This window comes from Arachis hypogaea, chromosome 14 (genome assembly GCF_003086295.3).
Source record: "Arachis hypogaea cultivar Tifrunner chromosome 14, arahy.Tifrunner.gnm2.J5K5, whole genome shotgun sequence".
Taxonomy (NCBI): Eukaryota; Viridiplantae; Streptophyta; class Magnoliopsida; order Fabales; family Fabaceae; genus Arachis; species Arachis hypogaea.
Genome location: NC_092049.1, coordinates 25,017,970 through 25,038,516, shown reverse-complemented (window position 1 = coordinate 25,038,516; position 20,547 = coordinate 25,017,970). Strand labels below are relative to the sequence as shown.

At 34.2% G+C, this 20,547-nt stretch overlaps 2 protein-coding genes across 5 annotated transcripts; one reads left to right on the top strand and one right to left on the bottom strand.

The window, feature by feature from the left end:
- Positions 1-378: 378 nt before the first annotated feature.
- LOC112742434 (uncharacterized) lies at positions 379-2,187 on the bottom strand. The gene is made up of 3 exons (XM_072215723.1): positions 2,082-2,187; positions 1,342-1,780; positions 379-1,105 (listed from the first exon to the last, which is right to left on the bottom strand). Exons 1-3 carry the CDS (start codon positions 2,185-2,187, stop codon positions 379-381), a joined length of 1,272 nt encoding a protein of 423 aa, XP_072071824.1.
- A 13,079-nt stretch (positions 2,188-15,266) lies between these two features.
- On the top strand, positions 15,267-20,547 carry LOC112741849 (pentatricopeptide repeat-containing protein At3g51320). Of its 4 annotated transcripts, none has more exons than XM_025790999.3 (3): positions 15,267-15,544; positions 18,119-18,345; positions 18,435-20,547. In XM_025790999.3, the coding sequence occupies exons 2-3, from the start codon at positions 18,202-18,204 to the stop codon at positions 20,184-20,186; spliced, it is 1,896 nt and encodes a 631-aa protein (XP_025646784.1). In that variant the 5' UTR covers positions 15,267-15,544; positions 18,119-18,201; the 3' UTR covers positions 20,187-20,547. The 4 variants fall into 4 exon arrangements, with proteins under 4 accessions (XP_025646784.1, XP_025646786.1, XP_025646788.1 ...); XM_025791001.3 differs by having other exon boundaries at positions 18,073-18,345; XM_025791003.3 differs by having other exon boundaries at positions 15,408-15,544; positions 18,168-18,345.

Below are 20,547 nucleotides of genomic sequence, written 5' to 3'. Positions count from 1 at the left end.
TCCATGTTGTATGCTTTCCTTTCACTCCTTTGATCTCTTCCTAGCCCTTTTCAACCTGAAATCACTAGCAAACACATCAAGGCATCTAGTAGAATCAAAGGCAAATCAAAATTATCAAATTAAAGGTCTAAAAAGCATATTTTCACATCTAAGCACAAGTATGGAGACAATCACAAAACCATGCTATTTCATTGGATAAATGTGAGGAAAGGTTATCAAAATGCTCTAAATGCAACACAAGATAAACCCTACGAAGGGGGTTTATCAGATATCAGGACGATTAGTGATGGAAATTCGCTCTCGCTCTATGAATCGCTGAAATTCAGGCCAATTTGGATTACACGTAATAGTAAGGAATAAATCTGGATAGCCAAAATGTTAACAGATTGCCATCGCATCCTGACAACGATTAAACATATAACGTCTACCACCAGTGAAGGAAGAAGGCAAGATGACTCGCATCCCAATTGAAGAAGCTTCTTCATCACCACGATGCATAGCCTCCTCTATTCCTTGAAGCACTTCTCCTCTAATTGTACTCTGCTTCATTCTAATCTCATACAACCTCTGGGATTCAATCATGGTGAAACAGTCAACAACAAATTGTTGAAATAATCGCCTACACTTGTGAATAATTCCATCTTCTTGCTCCCTAATCTGCAGACGAAAACATATGAATTCCCTGAGAGAAACCCTTGTTCTCCTTCCAGGGACATATCCACCAACTTGACCACGATAAGGAATATTCAACTGGTAACTATCCTCGCCATATGGAAACAACAACGGATACTGTAAGGGCCAATACAGAGCATGAGTTTCATAGATACGTTGCAACTGACCAACAGTAGATCGAACAATAATGTCGCGACCATGATCCGACGAATCAAAATCTCCAACAATCAGAGCAGCAACTTCGTCACAAGAGGGAGTATTGTAAGTTCTTCGATCAACCTTCCTATGCGAATACAACTTCAAAGAGAAGATCTCGGATGGATGACACTGATAGAATTCTCTGACTCTTCGAAATGACTGTGCTATGACGTTATGAGTATCGATCATTTTCAACAACTCAGTTATCAATTCTTGATCTATCTCAGATGTTTGCCTAAAACAAATATACATTAACCACAAAATTATATTTAAAAACCACACAGAACACAATTTCGATATGTTTTCATACATGATTATCAGTCAGAAATGATTAATAACGCATTATAACGGGAATAAAACACAATATAACTATGCAATGACAGGTATTAACCTATTTTCAATGTAAATAACATTAAAACATCAGGGAAATAAAATAAAAAAAATAAACGACAACATTTCAAACACACATACCGAAAGATTCCCTGCCTATGCATTATCTCATGCTGAGTGTCGTATATATATAATTGCACAAATTTAGGCTTCTGACCAGGATCTGGGAGCAAACTTCTAATCCGATGATAATTTTGACCAGTTATTATAAACTGTGGTGGACCACTCCCATCATTCACTGAATCCGGTACCTTACCACCAAGAGACGTGAAGGCAAACATACTGTTATAAGATCGAATATTTTTTTGGAAATACAAACTCTTCCTATCATGTCCATTAATCAAATTATATAGCAGATCTGGGGGCTTTCGAAGATAAGGTAACTGAATTTTTTCTTTTGAGCAACAAACAGTAAAAACAGGACGATTAATTGTAGAGTCTCTTTCAACATGTTCCGATAACCAGAAACACGCCCCACAGATTGAACATTCATAGTTAGGATCACCAACATCAAAACAACCTGGTAAAGATAAAGCAGAAAAAAACATGCATAACAATAAAATTTTTTTTATCTCAATTAGATGCCATGAAATAGATTGAACATAAAATGAATAAACCATTAGCTTACTGATATAATATATAATAAATAATTGACTCGTTTAAATTTTGTCAAAAGAATATATCACAAAACACTATTTATATTTTACACTGCCTGAATAATATCTCATCACGGAAGCACAATGGAATCTTTTAAAACTAAGTAAATAAGATTTTTATTTGAGTATTCTTGAATAATAGATGATTTAAGAAAGAGAGCGTACCTTGTATCTTACTTTGCAAGAACAGAGGATGATCAATAACAGAACCAACTTGACTGAATGAATTTATCGAATGATCATATATTTCTGATTGGTCTATATTATTCATTTTAATTTAAATTAATAGAAATTTGTGTAAATATATATTTAACAACCAAATATAAAAAAAAAATTCATGATGAAATAAGAAATGAATTAATTATTTAATAATCAGCATAAAAATTGAACATTAAAAATGTAATAAACTACAAAAACCAATCTGAATTAACATTGATTTATTAAAAAAGAAAATGTAGATAAAGCCTAATGCATATTCAAGAAGAGTTTGTTTTTTTTTTACGTTAGAATAGACTTTGTTTCATTATTTTAATCACTCATACTAATTGTGTAAGTTCGAATTAAATAATCTAAATCACAATTAGAATCATCTTGTGTTTTTTTAGACTTTAATGACTCTATTGGTGCATAGCATTTTCCAAAATTTTTAAGGAACTCCCTTTTTTCTTTTTTATTTTAATTGAGTCATTACACCATTTTTTTTTCTTAATTGGCTGCAAAGGCTTTGTTTTTCTTTTAATTGAATCCATGAACCATATTTTTTTGTTGTAAATACATCCTGATACAATTGAGCGAATCAATATCAAGACTGGCCTAATTAAAAAAAAAAGGAATTTTGTCTGAGGGACATAATTGAAACAAAAAAGATATTATATGCACCTAATAGAAAATTTCAAAAAATTAGAGGACCAAGAGAGTAATTTTTTTTTTAATATGCAATTATTGATTATGACACCAAATTAAAAAAGTTTCAACAATACCCGTCGTGTATTATATAGCTACAAAAGTTAATTCATTAACTAATTACGTGAATCTAACCACATAACCAAAAAACTTTTCATACTGTCCAAGGCAAGAATACACCCTAATCAAACAGTTTAATAACCTCTAGTACTTATGTATCTTTCAAATAACTATATAAATTAAGCCTATCTGGTGATCCAAATGATTTTATAAGCAAATTTATGATCGGATTAATTATTTCAACCATATGCGGCAACTGGTAAGGGTTACGCTAGATAATTTAACTACCTTAAGTAATTGTTCGCTTTGAATCAAGTATTAACTATTTTAATCACTTTCAGCCATGTGAAAAAACAGGAGCTAAACAAGTTCACGATCATGTTATGTAATTTAATAACAAGTTATCATAATTTAGGATGATTATAATTATTTTGAATGATATTTAGAATAATTATATAATTTTTAATTTTACAAATATTAATTAAGATGTCAAATTAAAAAAAGATCAAGTACAGAAGTCTCCTGACATGTTTAATTAGGAATTGTATGAGTTACTAATAGTTAAAGTAAACCTTTTAGGTATAAAACTGCAAAAAAATGTTAGTAAATCAACAAACGAATGTGTTATTACATATAAACCAAAAGAACTTAAAATATAATTTAACAAAAACAAAATTGGACAGGGATAAAATACTTAAAGATATTATTATATCTGACAAAATAAAAGTTGAACTCTGATAAACATTCTGGGATACGTCAACTAAATTTTTTAAAAGATAAAAATGAACAGAAACATTGGAAACATATAAAATAAATAGATAAATTATTAGAAACATAATGATTAACTACAAAAATATAGGTAGAGCAAAAAAAATTACCCGAATAATCATTCAAATACACAACAGGCGTCGAGGAATGGAGCACCTCTAAAAGATTAGAAAAGGAACAAAATTACAAAGACTCCGATGGATATAAAATCATTGAAAATTCGACCAAAATACTAAAAATATCACAAAAGTAAAATCAATACCGACCTCTTGCATTTCGATTGTGACTTTGTGTTCGCTTTCTTTTCAAAGAATTTCTCCTATATTCTCTAGCACGAACAGAATTATGAGACATCTTTGTTACGCGTACTAAACAAAACAAGAGTTTGAAACACAAGCCACAAAAACTACCCCTAATTCATTGCCAAAAAGGCATCAACATTGTTAAGTACCCATGAAAAAACAAGTATTAAAAAAAAGGGGGGTCGCTAGGAAAAGAAATTGTCAATCTATTCACTGACAAATTTTTTTTCTTTTCTTGGGGGAGTAAGTGTTGAAGTTAACTTTATCAAAGCTAAACACACCAAGAAAGAACTTACATAACCATACATAGCTTTGATAAGGGAGAAAAGCAAAAAAAAAAAAAAAGTATTCTAATCAACACCAATAACTAATTGACATGAAAAGATAAAGTTGTACAACAATGAACAAATAAAAATTAAAAACTGCTGCATTTCATGAAAATATTGATAGTGATATGAACAATTACATATGGCTATCTCTCCTATGATAAGGAGGATTCCAACATCTGACTACCTATCCTAGTATGTAACCTAAACAGGCTACAACATTGAAAATGTGTCCAATCCCTAGCAAAGTCACTATTACAAAAAAAGGGGGTTGAGAATAGACATACTTGACACATAACCGGACCCAACACAAAAGGAAAACCCCTATATCTGACAATCCTATTTGTTGGACACAATCCAAAAAAGTCAAACCAAAATAGCATCCAGCCAGCATGATTACATTTCGATCTATTTGGAATCACAAGCCTTCTTAAACACTTATAAATATACTATATAAAAGACCTACACCTACACATAGCAGCTCAATTCCACACCTTCAATCACACCCCCATTAACCTTGGCAACCTTGGACCCATGCCCATCTGCAACAGTAGCCGCTTCTTCAAATTGGGGATTCAAATTCCTCTTGCCATTGGGTGACAACATCATTTTCATGAGTAAGCTTTTCTCCGTATTGGCAATGTGCATGGAGAACGTGGGACAGCACCTCCTGTGAGAAACAAAATAACAAACCTATGAAAGTCACTCAAGATTGCAAAATCTATTTAGAAACAGCACACATAGGAAGGAGAAAAAAATTTATATAACAGAACCTGAGTTTCCTTTTCTGGTGAGCTAAGCAATATATCCAGTTCAGCAAAAAGATCATCACTAACAGTATCATTGGTGGGTGTTTTCTCATCTTTCCCATCTTCACCATTAATTAAGGCAGCAAACTCAGTCCCTCCAGAAACAGCAGGCTATTTTTCAGCCAGAAAATCTATAAGAACTGGGGATTTAGATAAAATCCTACAACACTCACCAGCAACTTTTTCACTTTTGATACAAGTCTTTGATGACTCCTCCTTAATACCAATATCCCCTTTTCCACACGGGACAGATTTGTGTAAATCAGGCTCCTATTCACATGGCATAAGAGTTTAAAGATACATTACACCATAAGAAAAATTCACCAAAGCAGAATATAAAAAAAAAGAAAGAACAAAACATGAATTTACACAATCTAAGGATAATTATAAGTATATGTAACCTTTTTTGGAGTAGACTTGTCATCAGCATCATAATTGGGAAGTTCAAACATGGTAATAATGGTGGGATCATCACATATTCTCCTAACTCAGAAAGTGCCATAAAATGTATCATGTAGGACACCTTTGATATCAACCTTCAGCAGTAACTTCTTTCCAATGAGCCCTTGGAAAATGGGAGGATAAGTATCCCCACATGTAAGCTATTTTGAAAGTAATACATAGGAAATACAGAGTTTAAATAACACATATCACATCCCATAAAGTGAACAACACAAAAAAGACAAACTAAGTACATACACTGGCATCTCTTTGAACCTCAGTAAACAAGTCAGCACATGATTTCTTAAGCAAATAAGATGCCTCACGATCAAAGAAAAGGAAAATACCCTCCCCCACTATGATCTTCAACTGTTATTTTAAATTTAAATCTGAAGAGAGGAAAAAAAATGAACACAATGATTCAGAAAAAATAATACCAAGAAACATTATTTTTACAAACAATCCACAAGACAAAATAAAAATACATTTTGAACAAAATTTCTGACCTTGGAGTGACATTAGTTATATGCTTCAAACAGAAATCATAGTAATATGCACCATTCTGAGGATAGATACCCTTTCCACACACACAAGCAGAATACCACCAGCCTCCATCCTCAACAATACCTTGGATTGTACCAAAAATGATAAAAGAACCCTCCTATCTAAACGGCATTTCAGAATTTGTTAACAATATGAATGAAAAATCAGATCTGAAAATTGTTGTTTGATTTTCTTTTTCAGTTCATTTGTGCATAAAATAAACATAAACACAACTAACTCAAAAGAAGACAACCTGATTGTTATCTTGAAGCTCTTCAATGGTGCATTTTCTAGTTAAACGCATGAAATCATCTTCCAAGGACACAACTTTACCCTCATTTGCAATAAACAGTGGCTGGGTACCATTCACACCTTGCTCAATCATACTAAAAGAAAAAAAATTATGCAAATACTTGTACTTGTTACCCCAGATTGGCTGTAAATAAAGAATACAATAAAAATCAACAAAATAAACCATCCTAACCTCTGCCTGAACTCAACAACTTCAGGAAGATCAGGATTAAATAACATTTGAGTGGCATACATCACATTTTGAAGGCCTACTTGACCTACACAGGAACACAGAAAGAGTCAAGCAAAAGTTTATTGGAGACAACACCTAGAGCAGCAATGAGATTTACAGAAAACAAACAATGTACCCCTAAAGAACTTGACTTTTGCAAGTTGAATGACTACAACAGGCTGCCCCACATAACCGGAGGCAAGGAAATGATTTACTTGATTAACATAGTCCCCAAACAATTCACATCGCAACGTAAGACTGAAACTCAAAACATAACAAAGAATGAAACAGAAAATAAGGAGAAGAAGTGATTAAAACATAAAGAAAAACCAGCAGGAATGACTTAATCAACATACTCTTTCGAAGTTAATTACAGCACAATCATTTTCACAATTTTCCCCTCTTTTGCATATTCTTTCTCTTCTCCAACTGAAGTTAAAAGACCAATAACATATATTCCAAATAAACACAACCTATTAAATATTCAAAGCATTTGTTAAAAAAACTTAAATAACAACAGACAAAGAAGATAGACACACCAACTAAAAAATCATAATCTTCGGTCATGTTCAGCAGCTCAGAAAAAGGAAACATGTTGAAACAAGTCTTAGGGATAACATCTTCATCAACAGCTACAACAGTGGTTCGGTGAAGGAAAACCAATTTGAATTCATGAGAAGTTGCTCTATAACTACCATGATTTGACACAACAGTAAAGTATGCCATTCTATAAACTTGACCCTCAACTATAAGATCCTTAAACCTATTAAGGAGTGGTTTCTTAACTGTAGCTTGAATTTTTCCACACTAGAAATCTAACAAAAGAACAAAATCAGATTAGTGAAACACATAATTTAAAATTGAAAATTTAAAAAACAAGTAACACCATATTTAAAAGAGAAGCTAATAGGGGCTAACATGCTCATCAATGAGAATCATCTCCATTGAGTTAGGAACCTCATGGTTACCAAAAGAGGGTACAACCCAAAGCCTTAGAACCCTAACTTTCAGCCTCTAAGCCTCTCTAGAAGGATGCATCTTAGAAATCATATCAAATGGAGGAGGCATTGCAGTAAAAAAAAAAAGGAGATAAACAGAGTTGATGAAATAGATCAAAATGAAAACAGAAAAATTCTGAAATAGATAGAGCTTAGGAGGAAATAGAAGAGAGCAGAATGTTTGTGCATTGAATGTGGTCCACCAACAATCCTTTTATAGAAAAAAACCAACACACAAACTCACCTTTTTTAATTCAAATTGAGGATGGAAATGGAGAGAAAACGAAATCTGAGTCCATATGCATCTCCATTCAATGGCATAAAGACAACTAATCATAGGAGCAAAACCTGAACCAATACAAAAAAAAGGAAAAACAAGTGAAACTTTCAAGAAATCAAGAAATAAGGAGCAAAAAATTAGATATCACACCATACCTACTACAGTGTACCTACATGTCATTACACCATAGGGAAGACAATCATCAACTACCCCAAACAATGATTCTACTCAAGGCAATGAGAGTTGGTAAATGTTTTAGGTAGGGATAGATTGGAAACAGCAAATCAATGGGAAAAGAAAGTATAGACAAACATCAATAAAAATCTGTCAATCACATCAACATTCAGGAAATGGATGAGATTGAAACCTCATACCTTGATACTGATTCCAAAATTTCCAATGAAGAATATATAGCACAACCTTATTATGTGTGCAGTAAACATTTTCATGGGAAAACCAGCTGATATCTAAAATTTTTTTTTCACAAACACCAAAAAAATGTAATGCAATTCAGTTGAACTTAAAAAATAAATAAATGACCAGTAGGTTATACATCAATTTCTGTCAACACCTGAACAGAACAGAATGGAATTCGGAATGTAAAACTTGAATGGGAGTGGCAAAAGCATATTCCTTTATCAAAGAAGCACAAGAATTCATAACAATCAGCTCTACTTCTATGCAACAGGGGAAATATACAGCAGTCTTTGCATAACCAATAAAGAATTCAAATGCAAGTGACGTGACTAACAAAAGGTTTCTTCAAAATGCAAATAAATCACTAAGAAGCTATCAATCAATTGGTATCAATCACATCACCACTCATCAAATACACTACCTAGAAGAGAATTCCCTAGTAACACAAACAATGGAGCGATGCCATCTGATTGTGAGAAAGCCACTTTCTTCTTATCAATCACATCACCACTGACCAAATAGATAGAAACCCCATACCTTGATACGGATACAAACATTTTCAGTGAACAATGTATGGCAGAACATCATTTTCCGTGCAGAACAGATCTTCAAGGGAAGATAACCTAATCAACGTATAGGTATTTGGAGGAGGGAATTCCTTGTTAGTCAAAAAGTTCTTTTATACAAACAAGAAAAAATGGAATGAAATTGACCTAAAATCAAATCAAACTATATAAAGGAACAACCAGCAAGCTATACATCAATTTCTGTGAATGACATGACTACCAATAGAACATATTAGGTACAAAACCCATTCCCTCATCATGATTCACACAACCCACATGCAACCACCAATTCACTTGATGTAAACTTGATGGATTTGTTGAATATACAGAAAATAAGAAAATAAAAATAGATTCATGAAATTTTAATATTGCATTCAATGGGTCTACTCTCAATATAATTATGAGAGTGCTTCATAAAATTTGAAATCAAACATAAAATGAAAGAACATGATCCTAAATACAGAAAACAGTATAAAAACTAAATGGATTTGTTGAATATATACAAAGTAAAAGATTAAAAATAGATTCATCAGTTGATATATAGAATTTAATGGGTCTACTTTGGATATAATTAAATGAAGCACACAAATGCATCACAATTAGTTCTACTTGTATGACAGAGGCTCACCTTTTTTAATTCAAATTGAATATGAAAATGCAGGGAAAACAAAATATGAGTCCATATCCATCTCCATTCAATGCCATAGAGACAACTAATGAGAGACGCAAAACCTGAATAAACACAAAAACAGCAAGAACAAGTGAAACTTTCAAGAAATCACGAAATAGGGACCAAATCACCCCATACCTGCTACAGTGCACCTACATGTCATTTCACCATAGGGAAGGCAGTCATCAACTACCCCAAACAATCATTGTACTCATGGCATTGAGAGTTGGTAAATGTCTTAGTTAGGCATACATTGGAAACAGCAAATGAATTGGAAAAAAAAGTATATAGATAAACTGGAAAAAAATATACACAAACATGAATAAAAATCTGTCAATCACATAACCACCAATAGAATACATTAGCTACAAAACCAATTCCTTGATAATGATTCTCACAACCCACATGCAACCAGCAATTCATAATAGGTAAACTTAATGGATTTGATGGACATACCTAAAAAAAAAAAGAAAGATCCATCAATGGGATTATTTAATCAGAATTGAAATGGGAATGCAAGACTTGAACAGTAGAGGATGCAATTCGGAGTGCAAAAAAAATTGAATGGGAGTGGAAAAATCATATTCCTTTATCAAAGAAGCACAAAAATTCATGACAATCAGCTCTACTTCTATGCAAAAAAAGGAAAGATCCATCAATGGGATTATTGAATCAGAATTGAAATCGGAATGCAAAACTTGAACAGCAGAGAATGGAATTAGGAGTGCAAAAAAATTGAATGGCAGTGGAAAAAGTATCTTCCTTTATCAAAGAAACAAAAAAAATCATGACAATCAGCTCTAGTTCTATATAATCAAAATGCAAATAAATCACAAAGAACCTATCAATCAATTCCTATCAATCACATCACCACTCATCAAATAGACTACCTAGAAGAGAATTCCATAGTAACATCAAATTGGGAATCCAAAAGTTGAAAAGGAGAAGCTGGGTGTATAAATTTTGATTATGAATACAAAATAAAATTAGAAATTGCTAGATTTAGCCCAAAAAATCCAAATAGATTAGTGAATCAAAATGGAAATTGGAATGCAAAAGTTGAATAGGAGAGAATGAAATTAGGAATGAATTGACCTAAAATCAAATCAAACTATATAAAGGAACAACCAGCAAGCTATACATCAATTCTTGTCAATCACATCACTACCAATAGAACAGATTAGGTAGAAAATCCATTCCCTCGTCATGATTCACACAGCCCACATGTAACCACCAAATCACTTGATCTAAACTTAATAGATTCCTTGAATATACACAAAATTAAAGAATAAAAATAGATTCATGAAATTTTAATATCCCATTCAATGGGTCTACTCTCAATATAATTATGAGAGTGCTTCATAAAATTTGAAATCAAAGATAAATAACAGAACATGATTCTGAATAGAGAAAACAGTATAAAACTCAATGGATTTGTTGATTATACACAAAGTAAAAAAAATAGATTCATCAGTTTTCAATATAGGATTTAATGGGTCTACTTTGGATATAATTAAATAAAGCACACAAATGCATGACAATTAGCTCTACTTGTATGAAAGAGGTGAAATATACAACACTTTTTTGCATAACAAATAAAGAATTGAAATGCAAGTGACTTGACTAACAAAAGGTTTCATCAATATAATTATTTAAGTTCTTCATAAAATTTTACATCAAACATAAGTAAGAGAATTTTGATTCTGAATGCAGAAAAACTTATAAATTGCTACATTCAGTGCAAACAATTCAAAGGGATTAGGAATAGGAGAATTGATAATCACATGAAATTCTAAACAAGGAAACAAAGAAGATGAAACAGATTCATAGACCATACTCAACGTTAACAACAACTGGGAAAGAATGTAACCAACAACATGAACCCACACACAAACCAAGTCACATACACAACTTTCAAATTACAATTTTCAGAAACCCTACACAATAAGATCTGGAATAACAGTGAAACAGATACCAAAAAGGATCAGAATTTGCAAAATTAGGAATTCACAAACCCTACAAAATAATATCTCGCCTAACCATCGAACAGATAGCAAACATGATCAGAATTTGCACAATTAGAAATTTCAGAAACCCTAGACAATAGAATCTCGGTTAACCATGGAACAGATACAAAAAATGATCACATTTTGCACAATTTGGAATTTCTCAAACCCTAGACAATTGAATCTGGGTTAACCCTGCAACAGTAACCAAGATTGATCAGAAGAAAGTACACAATGAAGGGAAAGAAACAGGATGAAGAGGAAAATAGGTTTGAAGGCACCTGATTGATTGATCGGAGATCTTCCATTTGAGCCTCCACTGGAAAATGGCTAAGCTGGATGAACGGCGACGAACCAAAGTCCCAGGAAAACAGGGCTCCTGAACAGAGCTTCCTACGGCAGAGTAAGGAGAAGAAAGCAAAGCTCGTAGGGTTTCAAGTAATCATTACTTGTTCAAACAAATCAATAGAGAAGGTAGGTTGCGTGAAACACTCGCTGAAAGGGAAGGTAGGTTGCGTGAGCGAGGAGATGAAACGGATGACTGACAGCGATTTGACAGAGGAGCACATGCACCCCCTGAAGATCAGAAGCCACGCTGGAGGGGATGCCACCGTGGAGGAGAGGCGCCACCTGGGAGTAGAACCGGCATGAAACACGGAGAGATGGCCATGTCAGAGATAAAACCACGGCTATCTATTGTTTGATAGATTATACTTTTACGGTAACAAGGACTTATCAATTATGCATATCCGCATTACATGACCAGAAAAAATTTTGGATGATAATTCCTTAGTTAATGGATCAACTATCATCATATCAGTACCAATATGCTCAATAGATATTTTTTGTTTCTGTACTTCTTCCTTAACTGTCAAGTACTTTAAATCCATGTGTTTTGCACCCTTAGAGTACTTGTCATTCTTAGAAAAGAAAACAGCTGCAGAATTATCTCAATAAAGCCTTAGTAGCTTAGCTATACTTTCAATGATACTAAGCCTTAAGATAAAATTCCGCAACCACAATACTTGAACATGGCTTCAAAGCATGCCACAAATTTTGCCTTTATAGTAGAAGTAGCAATAATAGATTTTTTTGCACTTTTTCATGAAATAACTCCTCTAGCCAATATAAAGACATAGCCAAAAATTAACCTTCTCGAATCTATACATCCAACAAAATCTGAATCTGAATAGCCAACCATTTTAAAGCCATTTGATTTTTTGTAAGTGAGCATGTATTTTTTGGTGCCTTATAAATACTTAAGGACTTTCTTTGTAGATATTTTTTGCGTCAAATAAACCGGTTGTTTATGAACAAAAAAAATGTTATGACTATTCATAACATTTTTTGTGGGTCCAATGACATTCTCTTTATTGGGCTTTGCTATCAAAGAGAACTTTTTATCCGACTAAATTATTACCCAAAATGGATCTATTTGATTTTTACATGTTCTGACAAAAAAAATAGTCTTTATGCTATGAAAATAAATATTAGAGTCATAACAGAAAAAAAGGAAAGAATTTAGAGAGGAGAGAAAAGAAAGAGAAAAGAAAGAAAGGAGATAATAGTAGATCACTTGAGATGGTTTCAATCAAATTATTATGTTATATATAAAATACTTTAAAAAATTATTTAGTCAATGCTGATTGAATTAGGTTACATCTATAATTATTTTATTAATTTAAATATTAAAATTCAATTTTAATCTAAAATATTTATAATAAAATATTTATAACTCTTTACACATTGTTATTGTTCTATTTCTATTTATGTTCTATTAAAGTTTAATGTCAAATTAGGCCATGTAGTTTGTCTTTATATGAAGTTAATAGTTAAAAATTATTAGATGATTTGAAAATTTTGACTAAATTATCATCTAACAATTCTCAACTATCAACTTCACATGAAGATAATTGCGCGTAAGTCTTTGCTTTTAAATTAAATGTAATTATTCTATTTTATTTGCTTTATTAGTAGCAAATAGATTACTTTAATATCAAAAAAATTTTAAGAGAGAATTTTATTAGAGTCATTTTTTATAATAATAATAATAGAAATTAGGAAAAAATATTAATAGCGGATATTAAATATTTTTAATTTTTATTTAAAAAATGAATATAGACAATGAATTAGGCGCATCATTTATAGAGGTTTGGCCACTCGAATTGCATTGTTTGGCTGAGCGATGACCTGAACACGCTGGGAGAGTGAAGAGAGAGTAGAGGCATGTTCATCAATGGCGATTAAATGGTCAAACTGTCTATGCCAACCTCCAAATGAATAGCCAGTGTCTCATCTCAACAACTTCAACTTCTTCTCCTCACTCTCCCGGCGTGTTCAGGTCACCACTTAGCCAAGCAATGTAATTTAGATGGGCAAACCTCTTTAAATATTGCGCCTAATTTGTTGCCTATATTTATTTTTTTAATAAAAATTAAAAGTGTTTAATGTTCGTTACCAACATTTTTTTCTAATTTTTATTATTATTAAAAATGACTAATAAAATTTTCTCTTAAAATTTTCTTAATATTAAAGTAATCTATTTGTTACTAATAAAGCAAATAAAATAGAATAATTACATTTAATTTAAAAATAAAGATTTACGTGTAATTATCTTCATGTGAAATTGATAGTTGAGAACTTGTTAGATGATAATTTAATCAAACATTTTAAATTATTTAATAATTTTTAACTATGAACTTCATATAAAAATAATTACATGACCTAATTTGACTTTATTAGAACATAAATAGAAATGGAACAATAACAATTTGTAAAGAGTTATAAATATTTTATTATGAATATTCTAGATTAAAATTGAATTTTAATATTTAAATTAATAGAATAATTATAGATGCAACCTAATTCAGTCAGCTAAATGTTAGATCATAGACTAAATAATTTCTTAAGTATGTTATATATAACCTAATAATTTGATTGAAATCATCTCCAATGATCTACTATTATCTCCTTTCTTTCTTTTCTCTTCCTTTTCTCTCCTTTCTAAATTCTTTACCTTTTTTCTGTTATAACTCTAATATTTATTTTCATGGCATAAAGACTATTTTTTGTCCGAACATGTAAAAATCAAGTAGATCCGTTCTAGACAATAGTTTGGTCTGATAGAAAACTCTCTTTGATAGCAAAACTCAATAAAGAGAACGTCATTGGACCCAAAAAAGTCATAACATTTTTTTTTTGTTTGTAAACGGCCGGTTTATTTAGTGCAAAAAATTTCTAGAAAAATGAAAATCAATGTTCTGAAAATTAGACTGGATTGACCAATTCAACTGAGTTAATCGAAAATTAGTCTTCTAATTGATCCGGTTGATATTTAAAATCGACCTGCAAAAACCGAAAAAAAATCGAATGTACCAATAGTTAACTGGTGAACCGACAAAATCGGACAGATTTTTTGGGTTATCGGTTCGCATTTATATATAAAAGAAAAAAACCCACAGAACCCACCCCTACCCATTTCTCTCTCTCACTCTCTGAAGACCATGGTTCTGAAAATTAGACCGAATCGACCGGTCGAACCGATTCAACCAGAAACCGACGAAAAAAATAGTCCCATCTGCTGTTTATAACCGCCTATTTGAAAACCGTTTGAAAACTGCTGAACCAGACGAGAATCGGTCGGTTGGATCGGACCGGAAACCGTCCGGTTCTGTATAAACGGCGCCGTTTTGGATTTTAAAAAAAAAAAATAAAAATGTCACTCCCGGTCACTCTCTTCCCATTCGCGAGTCTCACCCCTCATCTGAAGCCCAAAAATCAAAATTACCGAACCAAAACCCTAGCTTCCTCCTCAACGGTTCTGCCGCAGTGCCGCCACCGTCCGTGTTGTCGGCGCCGTCCGTGGCTTCCTCTTTCCCCCTATCCCGAACCCAAGCCCTCTCTTGTAGGCTATAGCTCGGCACGTCGTCCCCATCCTCCGGCTTCTCTGTTCGAGGCTTGGAGCAGCTCGCCGTCTTGTCGCCGCTCGCCGCTCGCCGTCCGTCTCTCCGTCGAAGGTTAGTGGCACTGCTTTCACTTCTTCGGTTCTTCCTTTTATGCTCTGTTGAGTGATTTCTGAATGTGAAATTGCGAATGGATTAATGGAAAGTTGGAATCCAAATCATTATTGAAATTTTGTGCTGCTGCTGTTTTTTTAATTTCTGAAATTTTTGTTGAACTGCTTCTGATTTTATGCTGGTTTAGTGTGGTTACTTTATGCTCTGTTTTGTAATGTTTGTTGCTGGATGGTGATTGTTCTTGATTCTTGGCTCTGTTTAGTCTCTTGTGCTGTTGGTAATGGTGTTTTTGATTGGGTTTATCCTTTGAGAGGTACTGTTAGTGTGGTCTGGTGCTGTGTAGTCTCTGTTTAGTCTCTTGTTGAACTGCCAGTGCTGCTACCTCTGTTGCTGTTTCTGTCGTGCCTTGCCATCTTGTTACCACTGATTTCATCTGCCCTCGTTCTTGTTCTACTTCAAAATCATGCTAAATTTGTTTTGAATATGTTTATAAATAATAAGATTAGACATTGATTTTTCTGATTATGGTTTTGGTCTGTATATGATGTTGTTCAAATTTCATGATTTTGTTACTGGCTCCTGAAAGTTGGATTTATTTTTCTAATATGCTTAACATCAGAAAGATTTGAAAGAGTTTGTTACTCTTTATTAAGAATGTGCTGAAACTTTGTTAAAATTTGGCTGAAAATTTTGTTATAAGTTAGATAAATAGATAGATAGATGGGATATGCCAAACTGAAACTTGAAGGTGGAGAATGTTTCTTATGTCCAGCTGCTTATAGGGAGTGAAAATGGCATGTTACCTCAAAGAGGAATGTTGGCAACCCCAAGAATGGCAAGCCTTAGGAGCTTGATGAGGCTTGTCACCCTTCATTGTCCCTTTTCATGGATGAGATCAAGATTGGATGAAATCAATAACAACAACATTAACAACAAGAGTTCTTTGCCTTCTGATTCAATGATAATTTGGTATCTTGCCCTTGAGACTGGGAATTTCTGGTTACATTATTGGCTGTTGCTGATTTATCATGCTATGATGCTGAGCTTAGCTATGAGTAGATGATTGAATATTTGTTATTGATTTGGTTAATTCAATGAATTTTTTTTTTTTGGTTTTTTGTGACTATCTTAACGAGTTCAATAGTGATATATTGAATGATATTGTTAATAATTATGAAATCAAATGTTAAATTAGATTTTGGTTGATGTAGTACTTTATATTTGGAAGACATTAAAATTTATGTTACACTATAACTATGTTTGAGAGTATTCATTTATAATTTATTTATTATTTTATTATAAAACGGTTTTTCCGGTTAGACCACAGTTGAACCGGTTAGACCAGTAAACCAGTGAACTAGTGACTAGAACGGTTCGATGACCGGTTCGGTTTTCAGAACCTTGCTGAGGACCCATCCCAATCCTAACCCCCTTTCTCACCCGCCGCCTTCTCCATCGGCGAACCACGTCCACCACTGTCTCCCCGCCGCCGTCGCATCTGCTCCAGTCGTCGTCTCTACTGCTCAAGCTCGTCGCAACGCTTCTCGTGTCGCCGCTCGTCTCCGTTGTCTCAGCCCTCGTCTTCTCCTCGACGTCGCTAGAAGTCGTGCTCGGAGCTATTGACGTCGTAGTCTCCATCGTGGTCGTCGTCGGCCCTGAAATTGTCGTCTCTGTCCTTGCGTCAAGTCTGTCTTCGAGCCCCTTCTCTCTCTGTCCGAGGTCACATCCTTCCTCCCTCGCCGTCACTTCCCTTCCTCCCTCGATGCCGGTAAGCACTGCTACTTCAATTTGTGTTGTTGCTGATTTTCTGAGAGAAAGTGTAGCCATTATTTTTGGAAGATAGAAAATTGTAACTCTGAAACTGAGGAAGAAGCTTCAAAGGTTCCACACCCAGAAATACTCTATAGATTACAAGTGGTTTTTTGAAATAATGGTTGATAATTGATTTGAATATTCTGTTGAATTTTGTTGCTGAGTTAATTTTGTTGATGGAGTTGAGTTGGGGTTTATGGTTGATTTGAATGTTGTTGTAATTTTGTTAATTTTGTATTCTCAAGTAAGGGTTGTTGCTGATACGATTTTGAATTTAGTTTGGATGTTGAGTTTGGATTATTTTTTGTTGTTGTTGTTGTATGCTTAGTTTTCTCTGTTTTTGGATTCTGAGTTTTTGCTATTGAATACTTAATTAAAAGTTTGTCGTTAAAATTTGTTGTGATTCTGAATTTTGTTGTTGATGGTTTGAGTTTATGTATAAGTTTGTGTTTTTCATTGTTTTTTATTATTTGATTATTAGAAATTATTGTTAATTTTTTTTATTCTAAATTTTTGTTGATTACTTGATTAGTGATTACTTTATTAAAACTTAAATTTATTTAATAATTTTTTATTTTATGAATTTTTAATGATAAAATATGAACAAATTATTGTGTAAAAGTACAAAATTTTAAATTTTATTAGTTTAGAAATCATGGAATTTGAATATTTGATATTTGTATATTAAATTTTTAATAATTTTATTTTATATTTAGTTAAACCGGTTTAACCTCTGAACCGTTGAACCAATTACTCTACCAGTTCATTGATCGGTCTGGTTCTCGCAACTTTGATGAAAACGATATGACAGAGAGAGAAAGAGAGAGAGAGAAAGAGAGAGGAGAATGGCAAGAATAAGCAAAGAGGCGATGGGTCCAGTGGGGAAGAGGCTCTCGGAGGTTTTGGTTTGTCCTCTCTCGAAGCATACCTTGAGGTACTACCAGGAAACCAATTCCCTAATCAGTAATGCCATTCCCGTTTCCTTTCCTGTCAGTTCACTTCTACCTCGCTTTCCTTTCTCAATCATAGCTTTCATCACTTCATTCTCTAATCATCCGCATATTCCGTTTAATTTTAGATAAAAAACGGGATCCCTTGCTTGGTTCCACAAGATGGGAAGATACTCGAGGAAGAAGATGGCAAGGACACAACCACAACAACTCTCTCCCCCTTCAATGCCTTCCACGCGATTCTCCAGAGTGCGTGCCACACCAACCGCCACCTCCTCCAAATTCAGGCACTCCTCACCACCACCGCCCTACTCCGCAACCCTCACATTGCACGCACCCTTCTGAGTCGCGCCTCACACCTATGCGACGTCGCTTACACCCTTTTAATCTTCCATCACTTCAACAACACCTTAGACACGTTTTGCGTCAACACAATGATCCAGGCTTATTCTAACAGCCACGTTCCTCATCAAGCTCTTGCTTTTTTCTTTAATTCTTTGCACAGTGGTTTCTTTCCCAACAGCTACACCTTTGTGCCCCTCATTGGTTCCTGTGCCAAGATGGGTTGCCTTCAATCTGGGAGGAAGTGCCACGGTCAATCCCTGAAGAATGGGGTTGATGGGGTGCTACCGGTTCAGAACTCTTTGATTCACATGTATGGGTGCTGCGGTGATATTGGAGTTGCTAGGGTAGTGTTTGACACAATGTTGAGCAGGGATTTGGTTTCGTGGAACTCGATCATTGATGGATATGTAACGGTTGGTGAATTGAATGCTGCATATGCACTGTTTGATGAAATGCCCGAAAGGAATTTGATTACTTGGAATGTTATGATTGCTGGCCATTTGAAGGCTAGGAACCCTGGCTTTGCCTTGAAGTTGTTCCGGGAGATGGGTAGGTTGGGATTGAAGGGTAATGCTAGGACTATGGTATCTGTGATTACGGCTTGTGGCCGGTCAGCTAGACTCAAGGAAGGAAGATCAGTTCACGCGAGCATCATTAGGACGTTAGCAAGGTTGAGCTTGATTATTGATACGGCTTTGATCGACATGTACTGCAAATGCAAGAGGGTGGATGTAGCACATGTAGTGTTTGAGAGGATGGCAAACAGGAATTTGGTTTCCTGGAATGCGATGATCTTGGGGCACTGCATTCGTGGAAATCCCGAAGATGGACTAAACCTATTTGATTTAATGGTTGGTATGGAGAAGATGAAGCATGAGGTTGAACTTGATAAGATTATAAGTGCAGACAGAAGTCTGGCTAGGTTATCCCCTGACGAAGTAACCTTCATTGGCATTTTGTGTGCCTGCGCTCGTGCAGAGAAGTTAACTGCGGGCAGGTTTTACTTCAAGCAAATGACTGATGTGTTCAATGTGAAGCCCAATTTTGCTCATTTTTGGTGCATGGCGAATCTTCTGGCGAACGTAGGGCTAGTTGATGAGGCAGAAGAATTCCTGAGGAACATCATAAAATTTGATGGAGATATGTCATATGAGTCATTACTATGGGCAAATTTGCTCGGTTTCTGCCATTTCAAAAGAGATGTGGACTTGGGTGAGCGAATTGCAAAACTGGTGATTGACCTGGATCCGAAGAACCTTGCCTGTTACCAGTTCCTCCTTGTCATTTATGTTGTGGCTGATCAACGGGAAAATGTTTCCATGGTGAAAAAGCTGGCGAAGGATAGGCTAGGGGTAATACCTGGAAGCACTCTTGTAGACTTGAAAAATATTGTTCACAATTTCAAGGTGTCAAATAGATGGAGAGAAGGATTCGAAGCAGTCAATAAGATGATGGATGAACTAGCTCATAGATTAGGGTTGGAAATTTTTGAGTCAGGCCAGCCACTAGTAGACCGAAGAGAAAATATTAGCTAGGATGAAGATGAGTGATAAAGCAAACCGTTTGAACAAGTAGCGGTCTATTTCACTTTTTTTTTTCTTTCTTTTAGCTCCGCTCCCTTGATTCTTTTTTGAAATTTTGCCTAGGTGATAGTTTCTCTTGTTTTGGTTCTTCCCGAGTGCACTGTAGTATACCCCTCCCAGCAGTGCATTTCTCTTTAGGCATTCACTTGAATACTAATAGATGATTCCAGTTTTGGATTGAGTTACTATATGTATAACTCGAGCTTGTAATATGGTCAAGCACTGCATACCAATATGGATTTTTCTGCTAAGCTGTTACAGTAGGATTAATTAATGAAATGGATTAGCCAATGATGCTAGAATTACGAATTTA